Source organism: Gopherus flavomarginatus, chromosome 5 (genome assembly GCF_025201925.1).
Source record: "Gopherus flavomarginatus isolate rGopFla2 chromosome 5, rGopFla2.mat.asm, whole genome shotgun sequence".
NCBI classification, from domain to species: Eukaryota; Metazoa; Chordata; order Testudines; family Testudinidae; genus Gopherus; species Gopherus flavomarginatus.
The window spans coordinates 102,139,638-102,160,434 of record NC_066621.1 but is presented as its reverse complement, the minus strand read 5'-3'; the positions used below and the strand labels follow the sequence as shown (position 1 = coordinate 102,160,434).

Genomic DNA, 20,797 nt, shown 5'->3' with positions numbered 1-20,797 from the left:
TTGATGTGGGGTCAGTTCACACATGTACATTGGTAGCTTTTCTTTTACTACCTTTATTTCATTTACCACCATACTCTTAAATTTACATTAAAAATATATGGCTGAGGAGAACTGGAGAACAATTTATGTTAATAGAGACTTCAATGAGGATCATGACTCAAACCTACAATGATGATATTCGCAGTGAAGTAATTTTGTTGGTTTAGTTGTTGCACAGGGTTATTGTGATTACTCAGTTCATCGTAGATAAAAGGAAAGCTTAGGCTGATAATTTAGCGTGGGATTTTCAAAAGTTCTTCAGTGACTTTGGAGCACAAGTCCTATTGAAGCTTGGAATTGTGCTTCTAAATCACTTACCTGCTTTTAAAAATCCCACTCAAAATGTAGATATTTATTTAAAGAATGACACAGATATATTTGAGAATAGAGATTTGAGTTAAATAGTCAAGTTTTGCATTTACCAAAGCATAAATATTTTAATTAGTTTGTAGACTTATATTTTTACTATATATAGTATCAACTAACATTAGTGCTTAATAAATTCTTAGGGATTTCTTAAACTTAAGTATTGTATCAAAATCTTTATAGATTTCTATTTTTTAAAAGATACCAAAATTGAAGTTTGTTTCCAATTGACCCATTTGCTGTGTTAATATAGGCTGTTATTTAAATGTTGCACTTTTTCATTCAAAATTGTATAGGGTTCGTTTCCTACTGGGTGGACGTCACGGAGAGTTTAAGTTCCTGCCTCCCACTGGGTATGCTCCGTGCTATGAAGCTTTGCTTCCAAAAGAGAAGATGAAATTGGAACCAGTAAAAGTGTATAAGAGAGATTCTGATGGAGTTAGGGATTTGCTGGGTACAACACAATTCCTCTCCCAAGCTTCTTTCATCCCTTGTCCGATAGACACTACTCAGGTATGTCTACTTTACAATAATGGAAGTGTAAAATTCATCTTACCCAGAATCTTAAAATGAGCACTAAAAAATTTAGGCCAGCATGTATCCTCTCTTAGCAATATACTGGTGTGCAATACAGTATTTAATGATATGTTAAATAATCTTGGTGTCAGTTGTTATAGTTGAAGTATTTTAGGAAAGTTGGACATTACTGAGTCTCTTCTCTCTCGTTGAATCTTGAAATATTTTCTTCTTAGATTGTTTTGCCTCTTCACCTTGAAAAGATCAGGGACAAGTTGGCTGAAAATATCCATGAACTATGGGGAATGAATAAAATAGAGCTTGGCTGGACCTATGGCAAGGTAAGAAGTGAGAGTATTTATTATATGTGAAGTTGGTAGTACCACCAACTATTAAGACTGTATCACAGAATGATAGAAATGTAGGATTGGAAAGGACCTTGAGAGGTCCAGTCCTCGGTGCTGAAGCAGGACCAAGTATACTTAGCTCATCGCTGACAGGTGTTTGTTAAGTTTGTTCTTGAAACCTTTCACTGACTAGGATTCTACAACCTCCCTTGGAAGCCTAGTTCAGTACTTAAATATCCTTATAGTTTAAAAGTTTTTTCTAATATCTAACCTAAATCTCCCTTGCTACAGATTAAGCCCATTACTTCTTGTCTTACTTTCAGTGAACATGGAGAACAATTTATCACTGTCCTTTGTATAACAGCCCTTAATGTACTTGAAGACTCTTCTCAGTTCTCTCTTCAGTTTTCTATTCTAAGATTAAACTTGCCCAGTTTTTCCTCATAGGTTAGGCTTTCTAAAAATTTTATGATTTTTATTGTTCTCCTCTGGACTCTCTCCACTTTGTCCATATTTTTCTTCAAGTGTTGTACCCAGAACTAAACAGAGTGCTCCACCTGAGACCTCATCAGTGGGGACAGTTACTTCCCATGTCTTGCATACAACATTCCTGTTAATACACCCTAGAATGATATTGATCTTTTCTACAACTGTATCACATTGCTGATTCATATTCAATTTGTGATCTAGTATAACCCACAGATCCTTTTAATTAGTACTATTGCCTAGCCAGTTATTTCCCATTTTGTAGTTGTACATTTGATTTTGCCTTCCTAGGTGTTGTACTTTTCACTTATCTTTATTGAATTTCATCTTTTTTATATCAGACCTATTGTCCAATTTGTCAAGGCCATTTTGAATTCTAATCCTCTTCTCCAAAGTACTAGCACCCTCTCCCAGTTTGGTGTCATCCACACTTTTCATAAGCATATTCTCCACTTTATTTTCCAAGTCATAAATGAAGATATTGAATAGTACCAGATCCAGGACAGACCCCTATAAGGCCCCATTACATATATCATCCCAGTTTAACAGTGAATCATTGATAACTATTCTTTGAGTACAGTCTATCAATCAGTTGTGCATCCATTTTATGGTAATTTTCTTTTGAGACTGTCATGTGGAATTGTGTCAAAAGCCTTTCTAAAATCAAGGTGTAATATGTCTACAGATTCCCCCCAATCCACTAGGCCAGTAATCCTTTTATTTAAGGAAATTAGGTTGGTTTGGCATGATTTGTTCTTGACACATCCATGTTGGCTATTACTTATAACTCTATTATCTTCAATGTGCTTACCACTTGATTGTTTAATAATTTGTTTCAGTATATTTCCCGCTATTAAAGTTAGGCTGACTTTTGGATGCTCTTCCCATTTTCAAAGATAGCTTTAAAGACATGATTTCTCAGGGAGATTAGAGAGGCTACGAAAGCAGAAAGCACGGTAATAATGGGGTATTTCAATTTTCCTCATACTCAGGGCCGGCTCCAGGCCCCAGCGCACCAAGTGCGTGCTTGGGGCGGCATGCCGCGTAGGGCGCTCTGCCGGTTGCCGGGAGGGCAGCAGGCAGCTCCGGTGGACCTTCCGCAGGCGTGCCTGCGGAGGATCCGCCGGTCCTGCGGCTCCGGTGGAGCATCCGCAGGGACGCCTGCGGGAGATCCACCGGAGCCACGGGACCGGCGAGCGGCAGAGCGCCCCCTGCGGCGTGCCGCTGTGCTTGGGGCGGCGAAATGGCTAGAGCTGGCCCTGCTCATACTGACTGGGTACATGCGACCACTGGAAGAGATACAATTACTAGACATCGTAAATAACTGCTACTTTGATTAGAGTTTGGTTCAAGAGGGGAATATAGATTAACCTCTTGGTAATAGCAGCCATAATTTAATTAAATTGAAAAATCTTTGTAGAGGGAGAAGTGACCAAGAAACACTCCACAGTAGCATTTAACTTCAAAAAGGAAAGCTAGTGAAAAATGAGGATCTAGTTAAATGGAAGTTAAGAGGAACAGACCTGAGCGTGAAATGCTTGCAAACTACATGGAGACTATTTAAAAACACTGTAATAGAGGCTCAAATTAAATGTATCCCCCCAAAAAAATCATGGAGGACCAATAAAATGCCACCACGGCTAAACAGCAGAGTAAACCAGGCATTTAAGGAAAAAAGGGCATCTTTTAAAAGTTGGAAATCAAATCCTAGTGAGGAAAATAGGAAGGAAAATAAACTCTGGCCAGTCAAGTGTAAAAGTGTAATAAAGCAGTCCAAGAAAGAATTTAAAGAGGAACTAGCAAAGGACAAAAACAAATAGCAATTTTGTAAAGTACATCATAAGCAGGGAGCTTGCCAAATAGTCAGTGGGTCTACTGGACAATTGAGGTGTTACAGGTGACGCAAGGGAGACAAGGCTGTTGTGGAGAATCTAAATTCTTTTCATCAGTCTTCACTGCAGAAATGGGGGAGATTCCCACACCTGATCCATTCTTTTTAGGTGATGAATCTGAGAAACTGTCCCAGACTGAGGTGTCGGTAGAGGTGGTTTTGGAATGAATTGATAAATTAAGCAATAATAAATCACCAATACCAGAAGGTAATTGCAGAATTAATAACTGTGATATATTAACCTATTGCTTAAATCAGCCTCTGTACCAGAAGACTGTAAAGTAGCTAACATAATGCTGATATTTTAAAAAGGCTCCTGAGGGGATCCTGGCAATTACAAGCCAGTAAACCCAACTTCAGTACCAGGAAAATTGGTTGAAACTATAATTAAAAAACAGAATTATCAGACACATAGATAAACATGATATGTCAGTGAAGAGTCAGCATGGCTTTTGTAAGTGGAAATCATGTCTCACTAATCTTTTAGAATTCTTTGAAGATGACAACAAGTATATGGGCTTTCAGAAAACCTTTGGCAAGGTCCCTCACAAAAGGCTATTAAGCAAACTAATTAGTCATGGGATAAGAGGGAAAGTCCTCTCATGGAATAGTAACAATTAAAAGATCGGAAACAAAAGGTAGGAATAAATGGTCAGTTTTCACAATGGAGAGAGGTAAATAGTGGAGTCCTCCAAGGATCAGTAACTGGGGTCTGTATTGTTCAACATATCCATAAATGATCTGGAAAAAGGGATACACAGTGAGGTGTCAAAGTTTGAATATGATACAAAATTATTCAAGATAGTTAAGTCCAAAGGTGACTGCACAGGGTTACAAATGGATCTCACAAAATTGGATGACTGGGTGACAAAATGACTGAGGAAATTCAATGTTAAGTGCAAAGTAGTGCATATTGGAAAAAATAATCCCAACTATATAAAATGGTGGGGTCTAAATCAGCTCTTACCACTCAAGAAAGAGATTGTGGAGTCGTTGTGGATAGGTCCTGGAAAACATGCTAGGAACCATTAGGAAAAGGATAGATGATAAAACAGAAAATATCATAATTCAACTACATAAATCCCTAGTACACCCACATCTTGAATACTGTGTGCAGTTCTGGTTTTTCCATCTCAAAAAATATACATTAAAATTGGAAAAAGTACAGAGAAGGGTAACAAAAATGATTGGGGGTATGGAACAGCATCCATACAAGGAGCAATTACAAGGGACTCTTCAGTTTGGAAAAGAGATGACTGAGGGGGGATATGATAGAGGTCTATAAAATCATGAATGGTATGGAGAAAATGAATAGAGGAGTATAGTTTACCCCTTCACTTAACACAAGAATTAGGGGTTATGCAATAAAATTAGTAGGCAGTTGTTTAAAACAAACAAAAGGACAGTTTTCTTCTTCACGGAGTGCACAGCCACCCTCTAGAACTCATTGCAAGGACATGTGAATGCCACAAATATAACTGCATTAAAAAACGAAGTAGATAAAGTTGATGGAGGATGACCACACCACACGTTAAACAGTGGGCTATTGTCTGGCTTGCTGGGGGAAAGGGGTATTCCTCTTTAAGGACAAAGAGGCACAGGCATCACTGACTCATTCCCCCTAGGTGACTGGAAGAGAGGGGTGGGTGTATACAGGTGCCAAACCAAGCAGAAGAAGCCCCTTTTCACCCAGACCAACACCCATCCTTGAAAGAGGCAAAATACCAAGTTTGGTCAGGATCTGCTGTAGGCACTACACTAGTTGCTGCTTTCTCAGAGGGTTGGGGGGGAGTAAGGATTTTTCCCCTCACCATCAGATTGACCAATAGAGGGGGCATAGTTGGGTCTAGCATGGAATGGGAGTTAGCCTATGATGTTGCAACTCAGCATGTAAGCATAGGGTGGATGCCCAGTGCAGGTACTCTGTGGAGAAGGGCAACAGTGATCCAATAAATGATTTGATAAAGGATTTAAAAGAGGTGTTTCTAAAGGAGTGAGAATGCTAGGGTTTGGGGCTCTTATGACAGACACAGCAGGGAGGCAACTCCTCTCCTCCTTTATAGCTGACCTTAACCCTCATTTGGTGGGGGTGAATGGTAAGGTCCCAACAGCGAACTAGCTGGGGATCAGGATGAAAAGGGGGGAGGGGCGGAGCTGACAAAAGCCCCCCCAGGTAGATATTGAAATGATCATGGCGTTACCTGCAGTTTACACTTTTATCTTCCAGGTACTCCCAGACAGTTGTTAATAAAGTTGTGGATTAAATAAATCACATCCAGTGACTCCTATACTCCTTCTGATATAACCGGACAATAGGTCCATCAATGGCAATCAGGGATGCATGATCAGGGATGCAACCTCAGCTCCAGCTGTCGCTAAAAATCCAACTGTTAGAAGCTCGGACTGATTGACAGAGGATGAATTATGTAGAAAAGGGTGCAGAGGGAAGGCAGTGGAATGTAGATAGGCCAGGTCTGGCCTGACATGAATAATTGAAGGTATGGGCGAGGGGGCTCATTCTTTGGAAGACAGGGTTAAGGAGATAAATAAATAATAGGGCTGAAAACAGAATGTTTTTGCTCAGATAAGTAAATGGGTCAGTAAGCTAAAAGACAATGTCTGAGCTAGCTAAGATAAGAGGGGGAATGCCCAGGGAACCATTTTCTATGAACAAGAAAACAATGGACAAGAGAAACCAGGAGTGTAAAGATGAGGTAAAGAATAATGTTGAACGTGGATAATGTGTGAACAGAACATGCTGTACAGGGGTTGGTTTCTGCAAAGTAACCAATCCAGTCCAAGAATTTGTGATGCAATGTATAGTGAATGCAATAAAATATGTAAAGTTGTAAAGGGAGAGTTTATCTGGAACTTTGGAGCTGTGTTGTACCGTGCATCTACCCCCATCCCATTTTAATCTGATCAACTCAACGTTGCTGTATGCCAAATAAAAATGCCTAAGTGATGAAGTTTAGAGTCAAACTGAGTTCTTGGGAAGCCAACTGGAAAAAGGGTGTTGGAGGGAATCCCAATATGGGTTACTCAATAATTGCCTTGTTCTATTAATTCCTCTGAAGCTTCTGGCACTGGCCACTTCCAGAAGATAGGATACTGGGCTAGATGGACTATTGGTCTGACCCAGTATGGCTGTTCTTATGTTCCCCAGTTCTCTGGGAACTCACCCATGCTCCATGAGTTATTACAGATAATCACTAAAGGGTCTGAGATTGCTTCAGGTAGTTCATTAAGTAACGTAGGATGAATTTCTTCAGGCCCTGCCAACTTGAATACATCTAATGTATCTAAATATTCTTTAACCTGTTCTTTCCCTATTGTTGTTAATATTAGTTGTGTTGAGAATTTGGTCACATTAATCTCTTTAGTGAAGACTGAAGCAGAATAGGCATTAAACACCTCAGTTTTCTTGATGTTATTTGCTATTATCTCTCCTTTCCCACTATGTGAAGAATCTACTGTTGCTCCTCATATATTTAAAGAGCCGCTTTTTACTGTCTTTTATATCCCCTGCTAGATTGTCCTAACTCTCCTACTCAGATCTGAACCTTAGAATTCAGAACATGAGAAGCTAGCATGAGACCACCAAAGCTTAATTACCAGCTTAGATCTGATATCGCTGCCACCAGCCAGAAGATTAGTGTGTCTGGCTCACTCTGGTCTCCCCAAAACCTTCCCTGGGGGACCCCAAGACTCAGATTCCTTGAGTCTCACAACAAAGGGGAATAAACCATTTCCCTTCCCCCTCCTCACCTCCAGGTGTTCCCTCCCTGGGTTCCTGGAGAGATATACAGATTCAAGCTCCATGAATCTAAACAAAGGGATTCCACCCTCTTTACCTCCTCCCAGATTTCCCCGCCCTGGGGACCCTAGGATACTCCCTGCTTCAAGTCCTTGAAACACAAGTACCGAGAGATCTAATCTCTCTCCCCCCTCACCCAGAGGGTATACAAAGTCAGGCTTAGTAAATCTAACACAAAGAGATTTTCCCCCTCCCTTCCTTTCTTAGCCTTAACCAGTGAAAAACACTCAAACAGGTCTTAAAAAGAAAGCTTTATATAAAAAGAATTAAAAAGGACATAAAAGGGTCTCTGTATCAAGGTGACAATATACAGGGTCAATTGCTTAAAAGAAAAATGAATAAACAGCCTTATCCAAAAAGAATACACTCCAGCAACTACACACATGTAAATACAAAAAAAAAATAATATAAACCTATTGTCTTACTATCCTTGTACTTACAACTTGGAGACAGAAGATTAGAAAGCCTGGAGATTCTGGTGGTCACTCTCAGAGCCGAGAAAGAGAACAGAACAAGAACAAAGGACTCACACCCAAAACTTCCCTCCACCCAGATTTGAAAAAGTCTTGTTTCCTGATTGGTCCTCTGGTCATATGTTGTTTGTTACCCCTTTCCAGGTGAAAGAAACATTAACCCTTAGCTATCTGTTTATGACATAGGTGTAACTCGTTTTGTACCTCAGCCTTTCTGATTTTGTTTGTGCTATTTTTCAGTACTCCTCCTTAGCAATTTGGTCTTGTTTCTATATTTTGTAGGATTCCTTTTTGATTTTCAAGTAATTAAAGAGCTCCCGATGGAGCCATATTGGTCTCTTACTATTCTTCTTATATTTTCTTTACATTGGTGTAGTTTGCAGTTGTGCCTTTAATATCATCTCCTTGAGAAACTGCCAACATTCCTGAGCTCTCTTGTCCTTGTTTTGCTGCTTTCCCTCCTTCCTTTCTTTAGAATCATGAAATCTATCATTACATGATCACTTTCAGCCAGATTGCCTTCATCCTTCAGATTCACAGCCAGTTATTCCCTGTTAATCAGATTCAAGTCTAAAGTGGACATAGTCCCTCCCCTGGATACATAAGGCAGTGCTGCCCCCAACCCGCTCTCCATTCCAGACCCTCTCTCTGGTCTCTTCTTACCATCCATGGCCGGAGTTGCAGCTCTGTGTGTTCTTAACCTCAGAACACTTCATCTAGTTCAGTTTTTTTCTCATGTTGTGTATAGTTAGTAGTACCCTCAGGGTTAGTTGCATTGGTTTAGTTTTCTTGGTGATGCCCTTACCGGGGTTTGAACATTGTCCTTCATCTGCGGAAGCAATTATCTCATGCAGTTCTTGCTCTGTTTTGGCATGGCACACATTAAAGAGTATTGTGTGATCTGCAGATTGTTCAAGAAATGGGGATAGCTCAGTGGTTTGAGCATTAGCCTACTAAACCTAGGGTTGTGAGTTCAATTCTTGAGGGGGCCACTTAGGGATCTGGGGCAAAATCAGTACTTGGTCCTGCTAGTGAAGGCAGGGGGCTGGACTTGATGACCCTTCGGGGTCACTTCCAGTTCTAGGAGATAGGTATATCTCCATTAACTTAAACAGACTCAAGGACCATTTGGCTCAGGACCTTTTGTCTAAAGCAGCAACTGCTCAAATAGGCCATGCAGCCTGCTTCAGCACTACGACCTTTGTCAGGTCGAAGATCACCTCTGGAGTTCCAAGTGTTCTGCTGCTTTGTGTTCCAAAGAAAGCACCTCTCCAAAGAAACAGAGGTGCTGTTCCTGGTTGACCTTGCCAAGGAAAAGGTTGCATAAGATCATTTGAGACTGCTTAAGTTCCCACAGGAACTCTTCTGTCTCCCCCAGGAAAAGCACAGACTGGTTTGGAGTTGGTGCCAGCCCATGGGATGGTGTAGGTACCTCTAACCCTTCCCTGGTACCAAGTAGGAAGGTTAGAAATCCTGCACCATTGATTCTGATTTCAGCCTCTGGACATCCGCTGAGTCCAGTACCAACAATGCTGGTATTGACTGTTTCCATGTCAGTAGCATACCAGGCAGCTACAGACCTCCTCTGCCTTTCAGTTCTGACCTCTCCTTTGGTCCAGGACTGTGCCAGGATTGCATCAGTTAGAACCCTGTTGACTGACTGAGCTGCTGAACCTTGAGTCTGTTGGCACTGCACCCCAATGTTCCCCTTCCAGAGGCTGTGGAAACAGGGCCAGTACTGGGATTGGTATTGGGAAGCTCAGCACTGCTGCAGTCGATACAGCAAACATTACCAAGGCAGCTTTCACCTCCCTCAATATTGGCACCATAAGACGTTTCAGTACTGCTGCTGACTTTGGGGTTGACACTGCTTCCGGAACCAACATGCTTGGTACTGCTTCCATTGGCAGCGCCACTTCCCGCTTCGTTCTGGGCAATGAACGAGTCAGACTGTTGACTCCTTCCATCTGGTCTCACTCTGCCCTTATCCCCAGGTTCCCAAGGCTCCTTGGTGTCTGAGTTAAGGTTGTCATCCTCCCTCTCTACATTGCCTGATCAGCATCAGGGGCTGTCGATGGACTGTTATGGGTATTGGGATTGGCAAATGTCTTATGGTTGGGACAGAGGCACCTGCCTGGTGCCTTCTGGCCACCAATGCTTTATCCATGCCAGTGGCCTCCATGGAATCTGTGGGATGCTCCGTAGTCGCAGAGGTCCTGCTTGTCATCACGCTAAAAGGCAAGATCGCCAACCAGGTCTGTCGTGGTGACCATTAATCCACCACAGACCCAGGCACTGGCAGTAATTCTCCCAGTGGAGCCTCCAAACTCATCTCATCTGAGTCCATCAGTCCTGGGCTTTAGCCCTGTTAACGTCCTTGTCTTCATCTCTGGATGATTCCATGCTGCCTTGTTCATCCCTCCCTTTAATAGTGGAGGATTTTAATGCATACCAAAGCCTTTTGTGGCATACATCTGCTTCCCTCATGACCCAAGCAGAGTTCTTGCAAGAAAACACCCACAAATGAGTGAATATCCTGTAACTATCTTCCCCTGGGAGAGTCACCCTCCCTATCAATGCACTCCTTGAACCACCTAAGGCCTTCTGAGGCACGCTAGCTTCAGTGCTGCCTGTGACTAAGTGCATGGAAAAGTGCTATTTCTTTCCTATGCAGGAATTTGAAGGGTTTTACTCCCACCCAGCCCCAAATTCCATAGTTGTAACTGCAGTGAATGGTAGAGCCCAGCAGGACAGATTTAAGTCCACCCCCCCAAGGATAGGGTCTCTAAACCATGCACCTCATGGACAGGAAGATTTACACCTCCTCTTCCTTACAGATATGAATTGCTAACCAACAAGCCTTTCTGTCCAAGTACAATTTTGTTAACTGATCAGATGTGTCAGAGTTCACAGACCAGCTGCATGAAGTCTTGGAAGAGGAATTTTGGGCATTTGTTACTCAGGACAGCTTGGTGGTTAAGATATCCTTGTAGTCTGCGCTAGACATTGCAGGCATCTCGGCCAGGGTGACGGCCTCTGCAATCAAATGAGGAAGGCTTCCTGGCTGCAAAATTTGGGCATTACCCCTGATGTCCAGTAAGTTATTGAGGATTTGTCATTCAGTGGCCAAACACTGTTCTTGGAAAAGACTGACAAGATGCTACACTCCTTCAGAGACTCCAGGGTTGTCCTGTGGTCCTTGGGAGTGTACGCCCTGGCCGTGAAAAGGCTCCACTACAGCATTCAGCAGTAGCAAGAGCAGCAGCAACAGTATCATCTGCAGCATACATTTTGCCAGCCATTCTCTTCTCCGAGACAGCAGAACTAACCCAGAAAGGGATATAGATCTCACTGGAGGAAGCAGTCTGGCTCAGGGTTTGGCCAATCCATATGCTTTCCCCACCATACTCCAAGTGCCCATTGATCCAAAGCATTGTTCCTGTCATTGCTTTGGGCTCAATCACTATTAACAGCTGGGTCCTAAGCACCATCAGATTGGCTTATGCCATCCAGTTCCTCTCCAAACCTCCCCACTCTCCCTCCGTGTCCCTCTTCGGGACCACTCTCATGAAATACTGCTCCTCGAGCCAGTCTGTTCTCTACTGGCTTTGGGAGCCATGAAGGAGGAGTTTACACTGGAACACTGTGATCACAACTTCTATTCCTAGTTCTTTCTGATACCGAAATCCAAGAGAAGAGTAAGATCCATTCTTCACTTTCCTGGCCTCAACAAATATATCAGGTACATGAGATTCTGAATGGTCACTCTATTGAGTATTCTCCCCGTATTATCCCAGAATGACTGGATTGCTGCTCTGGACCTTCAGGACACCTTCTTCCATATGGTGATTTTGCTGAGCCACAGAAAATTCCTTCTTTTCATCGTGGCAGAGCATCACTTTTACTACACTATGCTTCCATTTAGCCTCTGTTCTTCCCCCTGATTTTTATGAAATGCATGCTCATTATGACTGCATATCTCAGGAAGAAGGGAATTCACATATTCCTGTATCTGGATGACTGGCTACTGAGGGGCAGATCCAGAGGGGAGGTTCTTGCTCATGTTAGCACCATGCTTGCTCAACTGTCTTGGTCGCATCCTAAACTCTGGGAAGTCAATCTTGGCTCTCACTCAGAAAAGCGAGTTCAGCGGGGCCCTGTTAGATTCCACTACATCAAAAGCATTTCTGCTGACTCATTGTTTTCAGACAATTCACCACCTTTGCCTCAGTCTGCGCTCTCAGCCTTCCATGACAGTTTGCGCATGTCTAAGGCTCTTGGGTCACTTGTGCACAGGGGGTCCAGTTTGCAAGGTTGCACCTTTACCCTCTTCCAGTGTGGTTCAGGATGGTTTACCGTCTCACTCTTCACCTTCTAGATCAGGGGTCGGCAACCTATGGCACGTGTGCCAAAAATGGCACACGAGCCATTTATTAATGGCACGCTGGAGCCTGCCTGGACTCCAGCGTGCCATTAAAAATCCTGCCGATGTGGCAAGCCACAGGGTCTGCGCTCCTGGGCCGGAGCGCTGGGCAGAGTGCAGCAAGCCGCTGGCCCCTCCCCCCCTTCCTCTGGAGTCCTGCCGCCACGGGCGCAGTGCTGTGGGGGCCAGGGCTGTGCACTCCTGTGGGGCAGCATTTGGCTCCATGGGGAGGGAAAGACGCTCCCCGCTCATCCGGAGCCCTGCTGCCCTGCGCACAGCGCTCTGAGGGGCGGGGCGGAGCAGGGCTGCGTGCAGGGCGGTAGGGCTCCGGATGAGCAGGGAGCCTCATGGTAAGGGGTATAGGGCCGGGATGGGGGCAGTCAGGGAGCAGGGGGGGTTGGATGCGGGGGGTGGGATCCTGGAGGAGAGTGATTGGGGCGGAGGTCTCTGGAGGGGGCAGTCAGGGATCAGAGGGGGTTGGATGGGGCATGGGAGTCCTGGAGTCTGTTAGGGGGCAGAGGTGGATAGGGGTCAGGGCAGTCAGGGGACAGGGAGCAAGGAGGGTCCTGGGGGGCAGTTAGGGTCTCTGGAGGGGGTGGTCAGGGGACAAGGAGCTGAGGGAGTTGGATGAGTTGGGAGTTCTGGGGGGGGATATCAGGAGGTAGGGGTGTGGAGAGGAGTTGGGGCAGGCAGGGAGCAGAGGGACGTTGTATGGATCCAGAGTTCTGGGGGTCCTGTCAGGGGATGGGGAGCGGTTAGATAGGCATGGGAATCCAGGTGGTTCTGTCTGGGTGCAGGGGTGTGAATAAGGGTTGGGGCAGTCTGGGGACAGGTAGGCGGTACGATCCTAGGGGGGCAGTCAGGGGACAAGGGATAGGGAGGCTTAGATAATGGGTGGGGTCACAGGAGGGGGTAGTTGGGACAAGCAGTGGGGGGGTTGGAGGCTCGGGGGGGGCAGTCACCCAGCCCTCTACCCTGACCCACACACACACACATCCAGCCCTCTGCCCTGAGCCTTGCACCCCCCTACACACATACCCCCGCTGACTTGAACCCTGTACCACTCACAGGCCCCACTAAGCCCACTGCCGGCCTAGGTGAACAGAACCCCAGACCAGTAACGAGCTGAGCGGGCCGCCGGTGTAAGATCAACATTTTAATTTTATTTTAAATGAAGCTTCTTAAACATTTTGAAAACCTTATTTTACAATACAACACTAGTTTAGTTATATAATATATAGACTTGTAGAGAGAGACCTTCTAAAAACCATTAAAATGTATTACCGGCATGCGAAACCTTAAATTAGAGTGAATAAACGAAGACTCGGCACACTACTTCTGAAAGGTTGCCGTCCCCTGTTCTAGATAGACTGATTCATATTCCTTCACTGGTCCTGGATTACTTGTAGTGGTGGATGTATCCAGAGAATGTTTGCCAAGGTGTTCCTTTTGTCCAGCTCTCACCAATCAGATCGTTTGTTACCGACACCTCCTTGATTGCTTGGGGGGTGCACCTGGGGGCCACTGAAAGTACACAGGACTGTGGTTGGAGCAGAGGCTTCAGGCCATCTACACTGCATGTTATGCTTTTTGGGACCATATCATTGATTCAGTGGTTCACATACTTATAAAGAATACCACTGCGATGTACTATGTGAACAAACAAGAAGGAGCACACCCCAGGTTGCTCTGCCTAGATGTAATTGAGATGTAGTAGTTCTGCATCGAGGTCCCTGTTATTCACTTGCCTGGGGTTCAGAATCATCTCAGGGGTCATCTTGGCAGATATTTTTCCTTAAGTCATGAGTGGTCCCTGAAGACAAGTGTCCTCTCGGTCATCTTCACAACTTAGGGCATCCCAATGATCAACCTATTTGCTACAGAAGCCAACAGGAAATGTCATCTGTTCTGCTCTTGAGGGGGCCTCAATCCAGGCTCCCTATCCAACACTTTCCACTTGAGCTGGCAGTTGGCTCTCCTGTACTTCCCCTTTCCCTCAGTCCCAATTTTTTTGCCACTCTGCCTTGCCCATGAAGGGCAGATGACCAGCATCAAGGCACTGCAGCAAAGGCTCAGGGTGGATTAACCCTTCAAAGGGTTAACTGACCCAAGGAGGGATGCCAAGGAGAAAGAACACTGCTCCCCAGTGCCAAAAAGCTGGGCAGAAAAGATAAAATAAGGAAGGGCAGGAGCAAAAGAAACTGCCTCTGTTTGCTGCTGTGGAGGCAGACAGCCTGGGAGTAAATGAGAGCAGAGGGGGCAGGGCTAGAACGTGTGATGCCAAAACAACGATCTACCTCCATGAGCTGCAGATAGAGAACAATCCTGATGTCCAGAATTGTGGGATACACTGGGCTGTAGAAGGGTTAAGGCCTCCTATAGAACAAGAAGTCAGGAGGAACTAGATTCTTGAAAGAGGTTGAAATCCTCTCACATCCTGAAAAAGGTCCAGCTGAGGATCCAAAGTCCGTTGGTAGCAAGACATCGGTACTGGGAAAAGTGGAAGTCTCGAATTGTGGTGTTCAGACCATTGGTGTGGAGCTCATAGGTTATGAGCTATGATCTACTCAGTAAAAACAATGAGGAGTCCTTGTGGGACTGTACAGACTAACAAATTTATTTGGGCATAAGCTTTCATGGGCTAAAACCCACTTCATCAGATGCATGGAGTGGAACATACAGTAGGGAGGTATAAATACTCAGCATACGAAAAGATGGGAGTTGCCTTATCAAGTGGGGTTTCAGTGCTAACGAGCCAATTCAATTTAAGTTGGAGGTAGGCTATTCTCAACAGTTGACAAGAAGGAGTGGAAATCACTTTTGTAGTGTTAATGAGGCCAATGTAAACACGGTGGCCCATTTCAAACAGTTGACAGGTGTAAGTATTTAGCAAGGGGAAATTAGTTTTTGTAAAAACAACAAGGAGTGCTTGTGGCACCTGAGAGACTAACAAATTGATTTAGTTTTTGTAGTGACCCATTCACTCCCAGTCTTTATTCAGGCCTAACTTGATGGTCTCCAGTTTGCAAATTAATTCCAGTTCTGCAGTTTCTCATTTGATTCTGTTTTTGAAGCTTTTTTGTTGAAGAATTGCCACTTTTAAGTCTGTTATTGAGTGACCAGGGAGATTGAAGTGTTCTCCTGCTGGTTTTTGAATGTTATAATTCCTGATGTCAAGTTTGTGTCCATTTATTCTTTTTCATAGAGATTATCCAGTCTGGCTGATGTACATGGCAGAGGGGCATTGCTGGCACATGATGTCATATATCGCATTGGTAGATGTGCAGGTGAACGAGCCCCTGATGGTCTGGCTGATGTGGTTATGCCCTATGATGATGTCCCTTGAATAGATATGCAGACATAGTTGGCACCGGGGTTTGTTGCAGGGTTTGGTTTCTGGGTTAGTGTTTTTGTTGTGTGGTGTGTAGTTGCTGGTGAGTATTTGCTTCGGGTTGGGAGGCTGTCTGTAAGCAAGGACTGGCCTGTCTCTCAAGGGCTGTGAGAGTGATGGATCGTCCTTCAGGATAGGTTGTAGATCCTTGATGCGCTGGAGAGGTTTTATTTGGGGACTGGGGGTGACGGCTAGTGGTGTTCTGTAACTTTCTTTGTTGTGCCTGTCTTGTAGTAGGTGACTTCTGGGTACCCTTCTTGCTCTGTCAATCTGTTTTTTCACTTCATCAGGTGGGCATTGTAGTTTGAAGAATGTTTGATAGAGATCCTGTAGGTATTTGTCTCTGTCTGGGGGATTGGAGCAAATGCAGTTGTATCTTAGAGCTTGGTCTGGATGAAAGATGGAGGCATGTAGGTAAGTATAGCGGTCAGTAGGTTTCCGGTATAGGGTGATGTTTACGTGACCATCGCTTATTTATATTGTATTGTCTAGGAAGTGGATCTCTTGTGTGCCAGGCTGAGGTTGATGGTGGGGTGGAAATTGTTGAAATCCTGGTGGAATTCCTCAAGGGCCTCTTTTCGATGGATCCAGATGATGAAGATGTCATCAATGTAGCACAAGCAGAGTAGGGGCATTAGGGGACAAGAGCTGAGGCAGCGTTGTTCTAAGTCAACCATCAAAAAGTTGGCATACTGTGGGGCTACTCAGTGCTGCTTAAAAGAATGCAGAAGTCTAAGTCTGCTCCTGAGGACCCTTTGGTGCTTAGGAAGCATAGGATACTGAATTAGACTTGTACCAAGCAGTTGGTGCAGGGTCATGCAGTACCATCTATAGTAACAGATGGTACAGTATGATTTCGGTCTTTGATCATATCAGAACATGGTACAGACAGGAATGGAAGACCATATGTCTCCCCTTCCTTTCTCTGGTGTGGGTAGAATTTTATTACCCAGAGACGTTTCAGTATCAGAGGAGCATCATTCCCTTGTATTGTAATCTGTTGAAAAAACATCTTCCTCAGAGTCTCAGCAAATACACAATTCTCTCCCATATATCCCCTGGTGGCTGCCCTTTCAGAATTGTATTCAGATTGGTGATATTCTAAGCATGTTGATGGGAGAGATTCTTATCATTATCCTTATAAGACTTGGGGAGGTTCCTTCGGTGTCCCCCTCCTCATACATATGGGGCTCCCAGTGGTATTCTTGGAATCCATGGGATCCTTAATAGGAGTAGTTTAGGAGAATGCATAAATGTCTTAGCAAGGAGACGGAAAGTATGCAACCTGAATTACCACAGCAGCCACAGCAAGAAGATATGATCAACACCCGGGGGAGAAGATCTCATCTTCTTCCCCTGATGAGGTTGTTGTGCTCTCTTCTTTCTTATGCTGATTATTTGAAACAGTTTCAAGAGCTGATGCATTGCAGATCCATCTGGAAGTGATCCAGGAATCTCATCTTAAGTTACTAAACTCTCTTCAGATGTCAGGATATGTAGCGCTTCCATTAATGAAGCACTATTGGAATCTGCTAAAGCTGAAGGGGACACTCAGCCACCATACCACCTACCTGCAAAAGGCTGACAAGAAATATTATACACCTCTCAAGGACTCAGAGTTTTTTATCTTCACAGCATGCTCCTAAATCTTTAGTGGTCAATATTGCTGAGAGAACGAAGCAATATCTCTCTGACACCACAGGATAATGAACAGAAATGACTCATAGACTCATAGGTCAGAAGGGACCAATCTGATCATCTAGTCTGACCTCCTGCACAAGGCAGGCCACAGAACTCCACCCATCCAATTTTATAACAACCCCTATCCCAGGACTGAGTTATTGAAATCCTCAAAAATGGTTTGAAGACCTCAAGCTGCAGAGAAACCACCAGCAAGCGACCCGTGCCTCACGCTGCAGGGGAAGGCGAAAAACCTCCAGGGCACCTGCCAATCCGCCCTGGAGGAAAATTCCTTCCCGACCCCAAATATGGCGATCAGCTAAACCCTGAGCATGTGGGCAAGAGTCACCAGCTAGCACCCAAGAAGGAATTCTCAGCAGTAACTCAGTACCCATCGCATCCAACATCTCCCCGCAGACCATTGAGCAGACGTGTCTGGTGGTAATTCAAGATCAATTGCCCAAATTAACAATCCTATCATAACATCCCCTCCATATACTTATCAAGCTTTGTCTTAAAGCCAGGAAAGTCTTTTGCCCCTACTACTTCCCTCGGAAGGCTATTCCAGAACTTCACTCCCCTAATGGTCAGAAACCTTCGTCTAATGGTTAGATTAACTCAGGAGGAAGAGTTATTCTTCAGCTACTTTTCAATTTAGAATAGCAAATTAGCTTAGCTCAAACATGCAGTAGGAGTTTTCATAGAGTAAGGACTGCAGTATTTAGTCTATTTTTACCTTTTCATTCACTAACTATGATTTTACATCTTTCATTGTGTTTCAGAGGTTAAGGGTTTTGTTCCATACTTCATAACTGATCACGGAAAGACTCATTTATATAATTCTGAATAGCTGTTATAAGGCATCATAGGATGGATGGTAGAGTTTGTAAAAGCTTTATCTGTACAATGAACAAGTCTATTTTTGCTGTGCTGAAATTAGTCTGAGTGTGGTAACAGTACAATATCGTTTTCTGGTATTCTATTATAGATACGGGATGATAATAAAAGACAACACCCTTGTCTCGTGGAGTTCTCAAAATTACCTGAAACAGAGAAGAATTATAACCTACAAATGTCAACAGAAACCCTAAAGTGAGTTTTAAATATAATATTAAAAAGAAATCAAGTTTTATATTTCTACTGATTCTGCCATTTTAAAATCATAGAATTGTAGGACCGGAAGGGATGTTGGGAGGTCATCTAGTCTAGTCCCCTGCACTCAGGGCGGGATTAAGTACTATCTAGACCATCCCTGACTGATGTTTGTCTAAATTGTCTAAATGTGTTGTATGTTTCCAAAATGTACAAGTCAGATGGACAATTGGGTCCAAATTCTGTTCATAATAATTTGTACAATTCCTGTTGACTTCACTGGGAGTTCTGCGTGTATATTTAAAGGGCAGAATGAGGTCATTTATTGGCAGCGATATAGAGGAGAAAACAGAGTTAAATTCTGCTGCCTTTACTCATGATAAAAGTCCCATGTGAGTCTAACTTGCAGTGGACTACTTGTTGCAGGAGGACAAGCAAGATTTGACCCATATTTTTTAAAACATTCATTTGTACTTTTTTTTTTTACTTTGATGCTAATGTCCTTCATTTCATTTTGTAATCCTATTTCTGCTGACTTTTGCTAAATCAAAGTCTTCATTTTTCCAAAGCCTATAAATCTGGAATTAAATTAGAAGTACATTTGAAGTGTTTCAAATATGAAGAGTTACTAATAACACAAAATAATTTAAGAGAGTGCTATATTTTTCTTTAACACCTGATAGGAGCTGTAACTTCATTATATTTTACAACCACCAACTTTTTATCTTTATAGAACTCTTTTGGCCCTTGGATGTCATATTGTTCATGCTAATCTAGCAGCTGAGGAAGATCTTAAGAAAGTAAAACTTCCTAAAAAGTATGTATCTTAACAATAATTATCATGCATTGATTATAATGATTAATTATTTGTGTGTTACTTAAACATACAATAGTCTTTGCAATTGTTTTGGTAAACATTATTTTAAGAAATTTATTTTCAGCTGATAATGCTGACTCTAGGTTCTATGAAAGTTTCACATATACAGACTGCCTGGGCACATGAATGCTGACTTGCGACAGCAAATTTTTGTTTCAGCATCTGGCCACTGATGATTGCTGACTGCCAATCTTGCTGTATTATGTCACCCTGTGGAGTGGCTGTGAGAAAAATAGCCATGCATTAGTGACTATATTGAACTAGCATACTCTTTTTACCTTGTGATGTTAGCTTTGTGTAACTCCAGAATAGAAAGTTTCTTTTATCATGTAGCAAAATATAGTACATGATACTGTTCTGTACTTAAAAGGGTATACTCCTCTTCCATATAACTGCCTCCATTTTCCATTTACTTTTTCATTTTGGTAAAAGTATTGTACTATATACAAAAATGTACAAAGACAAGACTAATCTAACCTCTATTGATATTTAAATCAACGTGTTGTGACAAAGTTCCTCCTCTACCTTGGTGGGTTCTGCGCTTATTGGCAGATTTGCTCACCTCAGATCTCCCCCACAGTCTGGATCAACTCCTCCTGTGTCTGATCAGGAGTTGGGAGCTTTGGGGGAACCCGGGCCCGCCCTGTACTCCGGTTTCCAGCCAAGGGCCCTATGGATTTGCAGCTGTCTATAGTGCCTCTTGTAACAGCTGTGTGACAGCTACACCTCCCTAAGCTACTTCCCCAAGGCCTCCTCCAAACACCTTCTTTATCCTCACCACAGGACCTTCCTCCTGGTGTATGATAACGCTTGTACTCCTTAGTCCTCCAGCAGCACACCCCCTCAGTCTCAGCTCCTTGTGTCTCTTGCTCCCAGCTCCTCACACGCTCTTCCTCTCCTCTGGTTCCTCCCCATCTGACTGGAGAGAGCTCTTTTTAAAACCCAGGTGCCCTGATTAGCCTGCCTTGATTGGCTGCAGGTGTTCTAATCAGCCTGTCTGCCTTAATTGGTTCTAGCAAGTTCCTGACTACTCTAGTGCAGCCCCTGCTCTGGTCACTCATGGAACAGAAAACTACTCACCCAGTGACCAGTATATTTGCCCTCTACCAGACTCCTGCACCCCACTGTCCTGGGTCTGTCACAGTATATAACTAGAAAAAATTAAGTTATGTAAGAAAGATATCTAGATAATACTCAGATTATTATGCAACACTAGGAAAACACAATTCAATATTATGCTTTAATTAGGTATTCTCAGCATACTTACCTTTTGTACGGTATACTTCTTCAGTATTAAAAAGAGTTGGAGATAACTTTTAGGAAGTTGGGACACAATCCTGCAAACATGTATACATATGGATTACTCATGGGGATAAATATCTTCAAGATCAGGCCTTCA

General features: G+C 43.5%; 1 protein-coding gene across 15 annotated transcripts in view; it reads left to right on the top strand.

The window, feature by feature from the left end:
* Window positions 1-20,797, top strand: part of RYR3 (ryanodine receptor 3) — a 630,986-nt gene that overhangs the window by 225,660 nt on the left and 384,529 nt on the right. For all 15 annotated transcript variants that reach the window (XM_050954773.1, XM_050954774.1, XM_050954771.1 and 12 more), the window contains 4 exons: window positions 702-918; window positions 1,158-1,262; window positions 18,418-18,521; window positions 19,255-19,338. In XM_050954773.1, coding sequence (XP_050810730.1) covers window positions 702-918; window positions 1,158-1,262; window positions 18,418-18,521; window positions 19,255-19,338 — 510 coding nt within the window. The remainder of the gene's footprint in view (window positions 1-701; window positions 919-1,157; window positions 1,263-18,417; window positions 18,522-19,254; window positions 19,339-20,797) is intronic.